We start from the raw sequence: 15,691 nt of genomic DNA, 5'->3' as shown, positions 1-15,691 counted from the left end.
CACAGTAACTGAACGGAGGGGCTTCCTGCAAAGCCAACCCTTAAAACCGAAACCATACTTTAAATTCATCCGGATTTCCGGCTACGAGCGCAGCGGCAGAAACTTACAGCCTGGGCCCCAAGCTGGACCATCCGAAAAGGCCCTTTTCCTTCCACTGGGTACAATGTAGCCAGGTGGTCAGTGGACCAGGTGCCATCTCTGAGACCCTCACTGTGTGGGACACCCCAGAGTGACATCTGCTTCTACATGTACCTGAGGATCTGTCCCCGCAGATGGCACAGATGTGTTTAACCAGGGATCCGGGGCTGGTTGATGGGTAGTTCATGTTTCCGATCCCAGGAAGCCCTGGTAAGGGCTTGATGTCCTCTGAAATGCTGACACTGTTGACCACATTTAGCTGCGAGAGAAAACACACAATAAAACACAGAGCCAGGGCAGACCCAGCGCCTGAGACCAAAAGCAACAGGGGTATCCTTGCGGGGAGAAAAAATAAAAAAAACAAGTTCTATTTCAAGAAGAGGTTTCCAAGTACAGAGTATCCAAAACTGTCCGTGGGGGATATGAATTTAAGGGAGGGAGGGAGAAAAGGGGGCATAGAGGAACCAAATCATTCCTACACACCAAAACCTAAATCGAAAATCACAACACGTCATCAGAGTGCTCTGCCTTCACTCATTTCACTCGTCTGTTTCGTCAGAGCTAGAAACCCACCCCGGACACGCTTCAGACACACTTAGGACAAGCCAGCTGTGTGTTTTTAGATTCTGTAAAACTACTGACTGTCTATTCAGCAGTGCTCCAAGAGGAGCTATGGCTCTTAGGCAAAAGACTTAGACTCCAAGAAAACCAAGCAAAAAATGCAAATCCATTCAGTCAATCTATAGACACTCACTGAGTACTCACCATGGAGACTCCATGCGAGGCGCTGGGGTACAAAGGGAAGGTCTAAAAACGCACACTTTTAAAAAAACTAAAAATTTAAAAAAAATAAAAATGCACATTCTTAAAGAGTTCACAGTAAAATGGAAGAGAAGACACGTGTAGTCGTCACCTTAACGAACCCACAGAGGATGCCAAACCAAATGCCCAGATTATTCCAGTAGCACCCAAAAAGTTGGGCAGAAAGCCCCAGCTCGTGGTTTTGAACTTAAATGTAAGAAACAGACCATCTTCCTGTGAAACTGGAAAATCCATACAGCCAGAGACTGGGTGCTTTGTCCTCCCTGTGTCTGACATGGTCCCAGCACCCGGGGTGGGGAGTCGGTGCGTTTGGATGGCTGAAGAGATGAATTTTATGTGCCTCCTATCCCTCGTCTTTTACCACACGTTCACATTAGCTCCTCACCACCACCACCTCCAAGTCTCCCAGTGTCTGGGGAGATCACCGAGAAGCCGCTAAGTGTTCCATATTCATCAAAGAAATCTTAAGTGATCATGACTAGGTCATCCGATTAGCAGAAATTCTGAGTGCCCATGTGCACAGCTCAACATTCTAAGCACTGTGAAAGGAGATATAAAACCTAGAAGATCTCGGGGCATCCGGGTGGCTCGGTGAAGCGTCCCACTTCAGCTCGAGTCATGATCTCACGGTTCGTGGGTTTGAGCCCCGCGTCGGACTCTGTGCTGACAGCGCAGAGCCTGGAGCCTGCTTTGGTTTCTGTGTGTGTGTCTCTCTCTCTGCTCCTCCCCCGTTCGTGCTCTGTTTCTCACTCTCAAATATAAATAAACATTAAAAAAAATTTTTTTAACCTAGAAGATCTCTCCTTCCTCAAAACTGCACACTTTCACTGAAGAGTCACATGTGCCAAAATGAAAAACGCTTAGTTAAGTAAGCGCAAACAGAGGTGGTTAGGGAGTATGTTTAAATGTCCAGCAGAGGCACCTGGTAAGGATCTGGGAGTTTCAGAGAGATTCCACAGACTACAGACTTCTGTATGGTCCGTGTGAATTTTGAATCGTACTGCCTAATTCCTAAACTAAACCAAAGGTAGGATTTGTTTCTCTATTCAAGGCCTTTGGGACAGAAGGAGTGATCAATAAAACATAAAACACAACACAGCCTGAGTTAGGTTCCTTTTAAATTTACCAGCTTTTCAATTCACTAAGCAAATATTTATTGAGCACAGGAGATGGGCAGAGACTTGGGTCAAGTGCTCTATGGGATGCAGAAAACACAAGACAGCCTTCAGCTCCTTGCTTCAAAGTCAAAGTCACCGGGAATTTTTAAAAATTAATTTGTGTGAAGGGTGAAAACACACATGGGATGGGAGAATTCTCTCTCTTCCTCTCCCCTCCCCCCTCTCTTTACAAGGCTAAGACAGGACATCTAGAACTTGTAGCCAGTATTTGGCTTTGTTTTGGTATCATACTGTGGTTCTCAACCCTGGATGTACACCTGGGAGCTTGCAACAAAAACTGATCCCAGGGATCCACACCCAGAAATCTTGAGTCAATGGGTCAGATGGCCATTGGTACTGACGTTTCTTCAGGTTTCCTGGGTAATGCTATGTGCATCAGGGCTCGGAATCACCGGTATGGTGGGAAAAACATGGCTTGGGAGTCCCAGGGAACTGGGACCAACTCCCAAGCTGCCCTTATTGGCTGCGTGACTTCAAAGAAGTTACTAATCTTCTTCGACCCTCAGTTTCTTTATCTGGAAAATGAGCCTAGTAAGACCTAGTTTACGTAGTCACTGGGAGGACTCGACGAGATAATGATGTAAAATCCCCATCACAGTGCCTGGCACACATTAGGGGTCCCATAAATTGTGGCCTTTATCATTCCCATAAAATCTGGTTGATCAAGACAAGAATTCTAGTGTTTCTTATAAGCCAACAGTCTACTAGGTGCTGGGAATCCTGTAGTAAATGAGGCCACATTCACCAAAGGGGTTAAATGATTCCATTTCTTGGTGAGCAGGGGGTGGTCAGAAAATTATTTAACGTTGTCATAATACATTATCATCACTTCAGATAAGGGACATATTTAGATGTGTCTATTTTTCAGAAATCAGGTGAGGGGGGTTTCCATCGATGTAAATTCTAGGCAACAACTTTCCTTGAGTGCCTCAGTGACACAGATGCTAACCACTTAGATCCACCCATGAAATGGAAGCATTGGAGGTGGGACGACCCCAGAGAAAGAACCCGCTAGCTGACTGAGGAGGCTCTGTCCCCAAATCCTCAGACGGAGGAGAACGGGCATGGGAATGAGGAGGAGGCCGCCATCCCCTGAGGCTCAAGAGACGCTCACTCGCCTCCTCCTTCCACAGCCAGGTCCGGTGGAACCAGCCTCACTATCTCCAGCCCAAACACAGTAGGTACCGTTACTGCTGCTGTTAGCCCCGCCCATCATGAGCCCCGCCCACCGCTAGCCCCACCCACCATAGAAAACTCCCCACGCTGCTCACTGCTCTCCTGATCCTTGCAACAGCCCTATGAGGTCGTTCTATTTTCCAGATGAGGGAACTAGGCCTTAGAGCGGTTTATTCATGTGTTTGTTCAGAAATACCGTGGGGATACTGAAAGGAGGAGGATGTAGTACCGCCTCAAGGCCATTGACAAGATTAAAAGTCAGTTGGGATGGTTTAGGAAGGAAAGACCCCAAACAACGGAGATTTGGGAAGGCTTCCTGAAGGCGGTGGCATTGGAGCTAGGCCTTGGCCGCCTTTAAAAGTGGGTCAGGTTTGGACGGGCCCCTCACGGGCTAAAGGCTCTGAGAGCAAAGGCTTGGGGGAAGCCCAGGGGTTCCTGTGGGCTGCAGGGGTGGGAGGCAAGGCCGGGGGCTGGGCTGTGGCAGAGGCCTGAAGCCTGACCGCTGGGCTAAGGAGAGTGGATCTAATCTTGAGAAGCAATTAAGAGCAGCCACGGGAGGTTCTGGGCTGAGGAATCCTGCTCTCGAAACTCCGCCTCGGGGAGATAAATGGGGGGGGCAGCTCGAGGAAAGCCTGCAGGAGAGAGACACGGGGGCTGTCAGAGCCACCCGGGGAGACGCGGAGCCTCCCCAGGCTAACAGGCCAGAGCTCCAGCGCTGGGCTCCCAGACCAGTCCTTTACCACAAGCTCTGTCTTGCTGTGGCAGGAGACTCCGAGTCTCTGAGCCTCCTGGCCCACCTCCTTGGTAGGGAGCCCTCTCTCTCCCAGCTGGGAGCCGGCCACCCCCCCCCCTTCTCTTCCTGGGTCATGGGGGCAGGGGGTGGGCAGGTGGCAGAAGGGAGGGGTTGGGACAGAAGGGCTGATACCCACTGGCCTCTTCGCTGGCTCGGGGTTTATGTGGGCTCCGAGCGAGGGCAGACGGGCTAGAAGGCACCCGCCAGAGCGCAAACCCATTAGCTGCCTGGCCCCCCGAGTCCCCCGCCTGGCTGTCTGGTTCCATTAGAAGCAGCCCCGCGGAAGTGAGCACTTTTCAGAGCGGGGGTTCACCAGGCGGCTGGCTGCTCCCCGAGAACAGGGTGGAAACACACTTGACTGGCCTGGCTTCCATTTGCAGACTCGGCCAGGGACCAAATGCTTCCTGGATGCCCCGGAGCCATCACGGAACATCAGCTCCCACATTTCTGAGCTGCTTTCAGCCAAAATTATCCCACTAAACGCAGAGACGTGGCCGGCCTGCCAGGCCACAGGCAGGCACTCTTTTTCCAGGGAGCGGACTGTATACGGGGCGCTGCTTTAATCTAGAAGAGGGCCTTGTCACGAGGAGTAAGGAGCCTGCGCCTTCTACAGGGGGGAGAGGAGCCCTGGGTTTGGTGGGGACCAGCCCCCTCCTCACTGCGTGATCTTGACCAGGTCACTGCGTCAGAGACCCTTTGCCTCATCTACAGATTAGATCGGTGGGTTTTCCAACTCAGAGTGTGCGTGGCAGGGCAGCGGGGAAGGTGAACAAGAAGGCTTCAGATCTCCTCCTCCTAGTTCACCCACACCTGTTTGTAACATGCACATTAGGGGGCACCTGGGGGGCTCAGTCGGTTCAGTATCGATCGGCTCAGGTCATGATCTCACAGTTTGTGAGTTTGAGCCCCGCATCAGGCTTTGCACTGACAGTGCGGAGCCTGCTTGGGATTCTCTCTCTCTTTCTCTCTCCTCTCTCTGCCCCTCCCCCATTCATGCTTTCTCTCTCTCAAAATAAATAAGTAAACTTTAAAAAAAAATTTTTTTAAAAGAAAGAAAACGTACACATTAACCTTCCAAACACGCTTTCTCTTGGAGACAAGACTTCATGGCTTATTTTTTTTAATCATTAAACAAGACAGCCTTTAAGGTCTGTTTCAACTCCAACATTCGTAATTTTTATTATTTGAGTATTCTCTACAAAAATCTGAAAGGAAAGTACTACCTGGGCAGGAATTATCAGGGACAGAACCCAGGTCCAGCAGCAGGGTTCAGGAGGGGAGAAAGAGGTAGGGGCCTTCCAAGAACTTTCAGGGCTTATTTCCAAGTGCAGGCAACAGATCTCTCTCTCTCTCTCTCTCTCTCTCTCTCTCTCTCTCTCACTCACACACACACACACACACACACACAGAGTCAGGAAAATGTGGCCTTGATCATTTTGCCTGAAAGCTGCATAAATATCTTCCCAACTACATATTTGGTGTTTCTGGAAATTGCTCCCTCAACTTAAATACTCCCCAGAGCACAGACTGACTCTTTTTCTTTTTTTAAGTTTTATTTATTTAAGTAATCTTTACACTCCACGTGGGGCTCAAACTCACAACCCAGAGATCAAGAGTCACACGCTCTGCTGACTGAGCCAGCCAGGCGCCCCACAGCAGAGACGGACCCTTATAATTTTTTTTTTTTTTTTTTTTTTTACTTCCAGGGCCTGGTTCAATGAATGCTTATTGAAATGAACTTTTCTAGAACTTCTCAGCAAGAGAATACCCTGGGAGCAAAGATCCCATAGGGGTAGAATGTAAATCACTGAGGTGCATATCACCTAGGTATAATAATAATAATTATAATGATAATAATAATAATAATAATGCCACCTTACTGCCACCAGAGAGCACTTAAGAAGTGACTTTATAAATCATAGCTCCTTTAACGTTCATAAAGCATGTTACCCTGAAAGAGAAAAGGAAACTGAGGACAGACATAAGCTTAAGTGGTTTGCGAAAGGTTACACAGTCCCCGTGTCCGGAGTATCTGTTCAGTTCTCTTTACTCCTCACGAATGAAAGTCCAACAAGAGCAGAGAGACTTGGTCAAGCACCGGAACGACAGGGCAGGGAACAGGAGACACGGCCCTGCTGCTCCCACACCAGAGCACCCCCTCCCCTCCCCCCGCAAACTGCACTTACCCTAGACCCAGGTCACAGGAGGAGCACGCTTCCCGTGCGGGTCCCGCTCAGACCCATCCTGGGCGAGGAAGGCAGGATGCATAGACAGTCTATCCAGGTGGTTCAGAGTCCAACTCACCGCAGCTAACACCGAGGGTCCTAGATGTCCTGTGTCATCTGGTTAATTAGGCGAAACGTGTCTGGAGCCCGAGGCCACGACGCCGTTCAGCGTCCCGGGGCCGCTGAGCTCCCCCAGAGCTTGGCAAGCTTAATATAGCTCCCGGAGTGAAACTTGGCCTCGGCCTCTGCACACAGCCCAGTTGGCCAGGACCGAAGCTTTCAGCTGACCTTTCAACCCCAATCCCTCTGTACAGACATACGGTCCAGGAATAGCGAGCGTCCCTGCCACTCACACGGCTGTGAAGCCGAATGTGTCGGCTAGGTTTGGCTCAATCAGACCGGAGCCTGGTTGCTAAAAGCAGCCTTGAAGGATGGGGCCTTGCCCACTCCCCACCCACAGGCCCTGTCACTGTCTGTCACCTCACCCTGCCTCACCTCTTCGCAGATAGAACGATTGCTATGTGAAACCACCTCGCTCGCTCGTTTCGTCTCCGTCTCACCTGCTGCGGTCTAACTGCCGTGAACGTGAAGACATCAGCCACCTTGCTCCGCGCTTTTCCCCAGAACCTACGAGAGCATCAAGTACCGCCGGACGCAAAGTCGGTCCCCGTGAGTAGTTACGTGAAGGACCACGAACGCCCCAGCAAGACTTTCCTTGCAGCCCGGAGCTTCAACGTGTCCTTCTGTCTCTTGCCTACTGGCTATGACCTGCCTTCCTGGGGTCCGTTCACAAGGAAGAGCGTGAATAAACCAACCTCATCAGGGTCTCACGTTCTGAAGGCTACGTGGCACCAGCGCTGCTGGCATAAATACCTGCCCATCCCCCGGCCGTCTGGACCCCGCTCCTCTCGTGGAAACACGCCTGGGAAGGTCCGGACTCCTTGGCTTCTGCTCCTTCGGTTCTGCTCTTAGCCCACCATAGCCCACAAGACACTGCCTTGCGATTTGCCCACATGACGTGCCACGTCCGCAAGAGACACCTTAGGAGCACTGATTAGTCATCTTTCATTTTTTTCAAGTTTGATTTCTTTATTTTGAGACAGAGAGTGAGTGAGTGAGCAGAGGAGGGGCAGCCCCCATGTGGGGCTCGCACTCAAGAACCGTGAGACGGTTGGGGCGCCTGGGTGGCTCAGTCGGTGAAGCGTCCGACCTCGGCTCGGGTCATGATCTCACGGTTTGTGAGTTCGAGCCCCGCGTCAGGCTCTGTGCTGCCGGCTCAGAGCCTGGAGCCTGCTTCTGTTTCTGTGTCTCCCTCTCTCTCTGACCCTCCCCTGCTCATGCTCTGTCGCTCTCTGTCTCAAAAATAAATAAAACATTTTTAAAAATTTAAAAAGAAAAAAAAAAAAAAAAGAACCGTGAGATGGTGACCTGAGCTGAAATCAAGAGTCGGACACTTAACCAACTGGGCCACCCAGGTGCCCGGATTACTCATCTTTTAATCCTTGGTGGCCAACGGAAGATCTTGGGGTCACGGATTGAGTCAGCACAGACCACAGCAGCAGGTGAATGCAGCGTCATGAACACAGAGCGGGGGTCAGGACACCTGGGCTCGAACCCGTGCTCTGCGGCTGACTGGCTGGGAGACGCTGGATGTGTCGCTTGAGCTCACTGAGTCCTGTTACTTCATTTGTGGGATGAGGGCTTAGACAGAATTCGTGGTTCTCAGCTGGGCTTTAACCAGCTCCACAAGGGCCAAGATCTGGGATAGGGGAGAAACGTACACTCCGAAGAAGATCCTATAGGTGAAGCCATCAGATGACAAGTCGGGGTGAAAAGGGCCAGCCAGATGCGACCCACAGGAGTACTTTGCTTGGCCTGTGCAAGCTTCACGTCTTTGAATTGCAACGGCTTCAAGGGAAGGGGGCGGCTCCCTGCAGACCCCACCAGCCCCGCTGATCTATGTGCATCTGGCCCTGGCTCCCGCACTCAAAGACCCCCAAGGTATTCTACAGATTCTCAAATCCCTGAGTCGAGAGCCTTCTGGAGCCGTTACTGGCTCTCGAGTTCTGTGACTCCACACAGCTTTGCTTTCAGACCCTGAGCACACGAAGCCTCTTGAAAGGGATGGTCTGGGGATAGCCTCTGAAGTTCTCCCTGCGGTAGAAAGACTGACACAACGGGAGTCCTGCCTCTTCTCCCAAACTCGAAATCCCAAGGAAGCTTCAGGACCTACTAATCCTGCCTCTAGATGTGCTGGCGTTTGGGGCAAGATGGCACCAGCCCCAAACTGAGATACCCATAAGTGGAGCACATGGTGGATGGGATTATTGCTCCTAATTCTTCACATCCTTTGCACTGTGTATCTCCTGCTAAAATAGTCACAGCCTATTTCCCTGCCCCACAATGTTGGAGTCAGCCGTGTAGTTTTCTCAGGCCGAGGGGATACCAGTGGGCATGATGCGAGCAGACACTCCGCCGTACCTTTCTGGTTTGGTTTTGGCTTTGTGCTCCCGTGAGACACCACGAGAAAAGCATGCCCCAAGTAGCTCCTTCAGCCTGGGACATGAGGAGCAGACTTGCACCCAGCCTGCAGCCTAGCCCAGCTCGCCTACCACCTGAAACAGAGCCATCCCAGCCAACATAAATTTGTGAGTGAGGAACACACACACACACACAAAAAAAATGTGTGCGTTTGTGCACCATGACAACTTGAGGACTGTTTGTTACACAGCATCACTGCAGCAACAGCTGACCACTACAAGAAGGGAAGGTTGCCGACCTCACTGCGACACTACTAGAAGGAAGGAGAGGCGACTGGCCATGCTACAGCAGCGTCTACTATGCACACACCCCCTCTCCTCTGTTGTAGCAGAAGCACTAGGAATTGGGTGAAGCTTCCTTCCTTCCTGAGTTTCCAGTCTTTTCCTCTATCTCAGAGACAACAGGTAGATAACACAGTCTGCCATGTTCTGGATTTATCCGTGTGCCATCTCCACCTATTCGTCTCTCAACTATAAGCTCCTAGAGAGCAAAGACCATGTCCTGAGCATTTCACGTCCACCACAGCATGTAAGAGAGCACCAGGCACTTCAGTGACTTGATAAGTACTCATTAGATTGAGAAGAACAGATGGGGTCCGTCCCAAGGATGACAAACAGCCCTCAGAGATGGTGAGATCAGTGCCAGGGCTGAACCATTAAGCCACAGGGGTGACCACTGAGCCACCGTCTCCTCCATCACGAGGCGTCATCAGTTCTCGGGGGCTCCCCCGCCTGAGGACACCCTTAAAGAAGGTCCGGCAGGAGACGCGTCTGCAGAGACGACCCAGAAAGTACACAGGAGGCACCCACCGAGTGCTGGCCCGGCTCCAGGAGCGGCACGGGTGACACCATACAGGGTGGCTGGAAAGTCCCACGGGAGGACGGGCACCTACCTGAGAGCTGGGCGGGGCAACCAGATTGATTCCCGCAGGCGCAGCCAGTGCTCCTGAGGGTGGGCCCATGGCAGAGGCGATGACTCTATATGGAGAGCCCAGGGCATTGAGGGGCGTCCCCACCGCGCTCAGAGTCCGTGGGGCACTCACGGGGGTGTCCGTGTAGTTGGGGTGGCTGTCCATTGGCTTCCCTGTGGACAAGGCTGTCAATGGGCTCACAGACGTGGAGCTGGAGTGGCCGGGGGAGCCTGGAAAGAGAAGAGCAAAGGTGATGGGAGACTGGGGGGCACAGAGGTGGCCCCTGTGAGGACAGAGACCACCCCCAGCTTGTTTCCCGTGCCCTTCCCCGCCTTCCAGCCCCACTGCATATCCGCGAACCCCAGGCGCTCACACCCCCACTGAGCGCGTAGAATAAAGGCAAATGAAGAAGAGAGAGGGAGAGGGCCTTCTCTAGGACAGAACATCACTCACTCACGTGCGGTGAACGCTGACTGAGGTACAGGTTCTATGCCAGGTGCTGGGGTTTCAGAGCCCGGGAGAACCCCGTCCCTGCCATCAGGGGTCGCGTTCCGCCATGACAGCGGGGCAGCAGACGCTGTTGTCACGCCCTCGACTGCCCGTTTCTTTCGCAGCTTTGTGCCTATAGAGTCCTCGCCCTGCCTGTCTCTACCGCACGGGGCTTTGCCAGCCCTCGGGGAAGAAGACGCACGATGGCCGCGCGTGGCTTGCTGGCCACAGGAGCCCAGGAAGGCAAGGGCGCACGGGCCTGCCCAGACCCTTTCGACCTCGCGGCCCGGGGAGCTGTGGTTCCAGGTGTCCACGGAACAGCCCCTGGGCACGTGGTTGTCTGCTACCATCTTTCCCAGGCTGAGCTGACTCCAAGCTCCCTTAGGGTCAGTCGCAGCTCAAGATGACAGAGAAGGAGGGTGCCCCACTGTCATCTGAGGCGCCCAGCACGGAACACGCTCTCCCTAAGAGAGGAGCTCTACACCTCAGGATCTGAGCAGCAAAGAAGAGACTGGAAAAATGATAGGGCAGCCCACCCTGTGTCATAGAGCTACTTCCTTGTGTGGTCCCCCGTTCGCTCAAGGAGTATCTCTTGAGTACCTACTACGTGCAGGATGCTCTCCTAAGTCTTGGGAGATATCAGGGGCCACTAAGGGTAGTGTTAGGAGCAAGATACGTGGGGGGGGGGGCCTGCCCCCTTTGAATGCTGGGGGGCAGCAGAGCACGTCAGAAGTACTATTCTTTTTTTATTATTGAGATATTGACACGCAACATTGTATTCGTTTCAGGGGCAAAACCGAATGATTCGGTATTTGTTTATACTGCAAAATGATCACCCTCAATAAGACTAGTTAACATCCGTCACCACACACAGTTGGAAATGCTTTTTCTTGTTGTTGTTTTTTTTTAACGTTTTATTTGTTTTTGAGAGACAGAGACGAGCGCGAGCAGAGGGAGACACAGAAGAGCAAACAGGCTCCGGGCTCCAGGCTCCGCGCCGACCCCGACGCGGGACTCGAACCCACGAACCGCGAGATCACGATCTGAGCTGAAGTCAGACACTCAACTGACTGAGCCGCCCTGAATGGTTTTTGTTTTTTTTTCTTATGATGAGAACTTTTAAGATCTACTCCCAGCAACTTTCAAATATACGGTACAGTACTATTAACTATAGTCACCATGCTGGACGTCACATCCCAAGAACTTACTTATTTTATGACTAGAAGTTTGTACCTTTTCACTCCCTTCACCCATTTCTCCCGCCCCTATCCTTACCTCTGGCAACCACCAATCTGATCTCTGGTGCTATGAGCTCAGTGTGTTTTCATTATTATTATTAGATTCCACATAAGTGAGATCATACAGGATCTGGCTTCCTCTGTCCGACTTACTTCACTTGGGCGTAGTCCCCCAAGGTCCGTCCGTGTTGTCACAGACGACAAGAGTTCACTCTTTCTGATGGCAGAATAATACTCCATCACATATACAACTTTTACCTGCTCATTGATGACACCTAGGTTATTTCCACATCTTGGGGATTGTAAATAATGCCGCAGTGAACACGGGGGTCGATACACTTCCTTGAGCTCATGTTTTCTCTGTGCAAAGACTCTTAAACATAAATATTCCACTGGAAAAAATGTCAGCCTAGAGTTTCTCTTGAGCTTCTGCTAACACGCCTAAGGTCTCTCTGGGGGGAGAACAGCCAGTCCCACGTCCAAGGAAGCTCTGACCCTCCTATCATCCTACCCGGGGAGTCTCCATCAGGGACAAATGTCTCATTAACAGATAAATCCCAATCACCCTGTTCTAAGTAGCACAGCTGATGGGGGGCGCCTGGGCAGCCCAGTCAGTTAAGCATCCAGCTTCCACTCAGGTCATGATCTCACCATTCGTGAGTTCGAGCCCCGCGTCGGGCTCTGCGCTGACAGCTCGGAGCCTGGAGCCCGCTTCGGATTCTGGGTCTCCCTCTCTCTCTGCCCCTCTTCTGCTCCCACTCTGTCTGTCTGTCTCTCTCTCTCTCTCTCAAAAATAAATAAACATTAAAAAAAAATTCAGTAGCACGGCTGAGGATGAATCACTTTCCAGGGGTCCACAGAGGAGTGGCAAAGGGGTTCAAATGAACAGGTCGGACACTTACCACCTATCCTGAATAGCATTAGGCAAATTCCATGCGTTAACTCACTTCCTCCTGACGATAAGCCTGTGGGGACCATTTCAGGGGCTCAGCCTCCCCCCGCCCCCAAGCTGCTCTCTGTTCCAGGATGATTTGCTCTCCTCTCCATTTCCATGACGTTCTTATTCCTCCTTCAAGGTCTAAGTCAAGTGTCCCCTCCTCCAGGAAGCCTTCCCTGGTGTTCCCGGACTCGTCTGATGCCCTTTTCTGTTTTCTCATAATAGCCTGTGTTTACTCCTATCCTAGCACTGATTCCACTGTGTCGCCATATTTGTTTATTGCCCTGGCTTTTCCACTCAACCGAGAGAAGGGGAGAAGTGTCCATTTTCGCTTCCCCACCCCTAGCGTGGTACCCGGCGCTGCCCGGGGGATAAGTGATAGAGCCTAGATTCGAACTGTCGGTCTGAAACCCACGCTGCCTCCGGTCTGTGTTGGCAAGGACAGCAAGGATGACTGGGAGAGCCACCATATCGCAAAGTGCAAGATGACTCAATTACGAAGTGATCTCAAGCTGCAAGTTTATCTGAAGGAGAGGGAGAAAAGGGCAGCTTCCAAGAACTCAAGCCGGAGAAACCAAAAATCTTCCCAGATGGCCACTGATTGGAAAGAACAATTTTAGACTCTTCTGAGGCCCAGGAAGGCTGTGACATTCACAGAGGCCAACGTATATCTTGAGCCTGTTACTAAGATAACATGTGACAGGTGAGTTGGAAGCCAGCCTGTCTTGACGGGCCAGGAGCCCTGCTCTCCACTGGGACAGCGGCCGTCCGACCCCCTGGCCGTTCCCTTCCGGCTTTGGCTTCAGACCAAAGGACCCCGCAACTCTCCTTTTTACTCTGCTTGCGTGGGTCCCAGAGAGTCTGTGCCTTGTCACTTCTGCACCCCGACAGCAGGCCCAGAGCCGTGGGACAGACAGGAACACCACTTAGCTTCACACCCGCATCAACCCAAGAGCTCCCGAGGTGTGCCGCCTGTAACGCGGTGGTGAGGGACACCTTCGGGGGTATTTTAAGTGGGTGTGGGTGTCACAAAATATTAAGAGTTTAAGAATTACTTTTACTGTTTCCTTCTATTTATAGCAGGTGACTGGGCTTCTATTTTTGTACAAGATTGCCTTTCTAAAAATAGCTATTTAAGTTTTCAAAAAGAGAGTGAACTGACCTAGGACAAAGGATACTCGGTCCGGAGAAGATCACGGGAAGAGTGCGCAGAGGGAATGACGGGTAAGGGAAACACTGACCTGCACAAAAATACAGAAAACGTGGACTTTGGGGAACTCACAAGTTGTTCCAGGAATAAAAGGAGATGGGCTGAGAGCGATTGAAATTAAAAGTATATTGCTTTGGGGGCGCCTGGGTAGCTCAGTCGGTTAAGCGGCCAACTTTGGCTCAGGTCATGACCTCGCGGTCTGTGAGTTCAAGCCCCGCGTCGGGCTCTGTGCAGACAGCTCAGAGCCTGGAGCCTGTTTCAGATTCTGTGTCTCCCTCTCTCTGACCCTCCCCTGTTCATGCTCTGTCTCTCCCTGTCTCAAAAATAAATAAAATAAAAAATTTAAAAAAAATTTAAAAAAAGTATATTGCTTTTATTGTTAATAATAATAATATTAGGACAATCGGAATATACCATGATGCTCTGAATGGTGTGTGGCTGGGACGCCTGGGGGGCTCAGTCGGGTAAGCGTCCAGCTTCGGCTGAGGTCACGATCTCATGGTTTGTGGGTTCAAGCCCCGCGTCGGGCTCTGTGCCGACAGCTCGGAGCCTGGAGACTGTTTCGGATTCTGTGTCTCCCTCTCTCTCTGCCCCTCCCCCACTCATGCTCTGTCTCTGTCTCTCAAAAATAAATAATCATTGAAAAAAATTAAAAAAAAAAAAAGAATGGTGCATGGCTGAGACAGAATGAAATAGAGTTAAAGCTTGGTTTGCAACGGCCTTAAATATGGCGTGTTTCTGCTGAGTCAGTGACCCAGAAGAGGTGGGCTATTTTAAAGCTACATTTAACAAAAAAGAAATTCGCCCAGCACTGGGCCCCAGGCTGCCAGCCTGACAGCACAGAGCCTGTTTGGGATTCTCTCTCTCTCTCTCTCTCTCTCTCTCTCAAAATAAAACAAATAAACTTAAAAAAATTTTTTTTCAATAAAATTCACAAAGACAGATACATCTTACGCGATCCCATTTTGGCTCTTTGCCTCTCCCATGACTCAGTGGCTCTTAGACATGAATAGCTTTGTTTTTAGAAGAGGTGGAAAGAGGGGCGCCTGGGTGGCTCAGTCAGTTAAGCATCTGACTTCAGCTCAGGTCATGATCTCGCGGTTCATGGGTTTGAGCCCCGTGTCAGGTTCTGTGGTGACAGCTCCGAGCCTGGAGCCTGCTTGGGATTCTGTGTCTCCCTCTCTCCCTGCCCCTCGCCTGTTGATGCTCTGTCTCTCCCTCTCAAAAATGAACATTAATTTTTTTTTTTTTTTGAAAAAGAAAAAGAAGCAGAGAGAAAGCCTCTAATGACCAAGTGCTTCCCAATGGAAAATTAACCCGTTCTCACAGACAGACACCAGAGCATAGCTGTTGATGGCACTTTTACCGGCTTCCCTCCCTCTCTTTCCATTTTCTCATAGCCACAGGGGAGCCACAGCCAAAAGGTCCTAGACGGTTTCCAGAAACCTGGTTTCTCGTCCAGATCCAAAGTCACGGTTTCCTCTAGTGTCTCCCTCTTGCCCCTTCAGCCCCGTTCGCCCTGGCCCCTGCCCCCTCCCCCCCACACCCCTGCTTGCTCCCTGACCCTACACCCTCCTAATCTTCTTTAGCCACAGCCAGATTGTGCCCGAGGCCCGACGCCGGGGAAATGCACAAACCCTCTACTCCACAGAGTTGATTCTCTTTGCTCCGGCAATGACTTTTTAAAATAAAAACTCACTCATCTGACGAGAAAGGGCTAGTGCGTTTTCCCAGGAATTTCTGTTCTCTGTTGGCCAGACACTTAAGAAAAATCTTTCATATTTCTGGGCCTCATTCTGCCCAGGGGTCTCCAAGACCCCTCCCAGCCCTGCTCCACGCACATGGGCGGTAGGAGACGGCCCACGGGCATCTCAAAGACGAAGCGTGGGTCCCAGTGATCTGACATGGTCTGGGTCTGGACCACTTTCCGAGGGGCCCCTGCTTTCGGCAACTGGACGGCGTTAGACCTTCAGTCTGAGATGCTGAGTGTCACCAGCAATCAAAGCTGTGCGGGGCACATACGCTGTGATGATT

General features: G+C 51.3%; 1 protein-coding gene across 3 annotated transcripts in view; it reads right to left on the bottom strand.

Annotated features, from left to right (window-relative positions):
- RXRG (retinoid X receptor gamma) overlaps nt 1-15,691 on the bottom strand; it is a 40,959-nt gene that overhangs the window by 16,727 nt on the left and 8,541 nt on the right. For 2 of the 3 annotated variants that reach the window (XM_042976383.1, XM_042976384.1), the window contains exons 2-3: nt 9,766-10,013; nt 253-397 (exon numbers count right to left, since the gene is read on the bottom strand). In XM_042976383.1, the coding sequence (XP_042832317.1) occupies nt 253-397; nt 9,766-10,013 (393 nt within the window). The remainder of the gene's footprint in view (nt 1-252; nt 398-9,765; nt 10,014-15,691) is intronic. The other variant, XM_042976385.1, reaches the window with a different exon arrangement.

This window comes from Panthera tigris, chromosome F3 (genome assembly GCF_018350195.1).
Source record: "Panthera tigris isolate Pti1 chromosome F3, P.tigris_Pti1_mat1.1, whole genome shotgun sequence".
Classification (NCBI taxonomy): Eukaryota; Metazoa; Chordata; class Mammalia; order Carnivora; family Felidae; genus Panthera; species Panthera tigris.
This window is presented reverse-complemented; position numbering and strand designations above follow the sequence as displayed.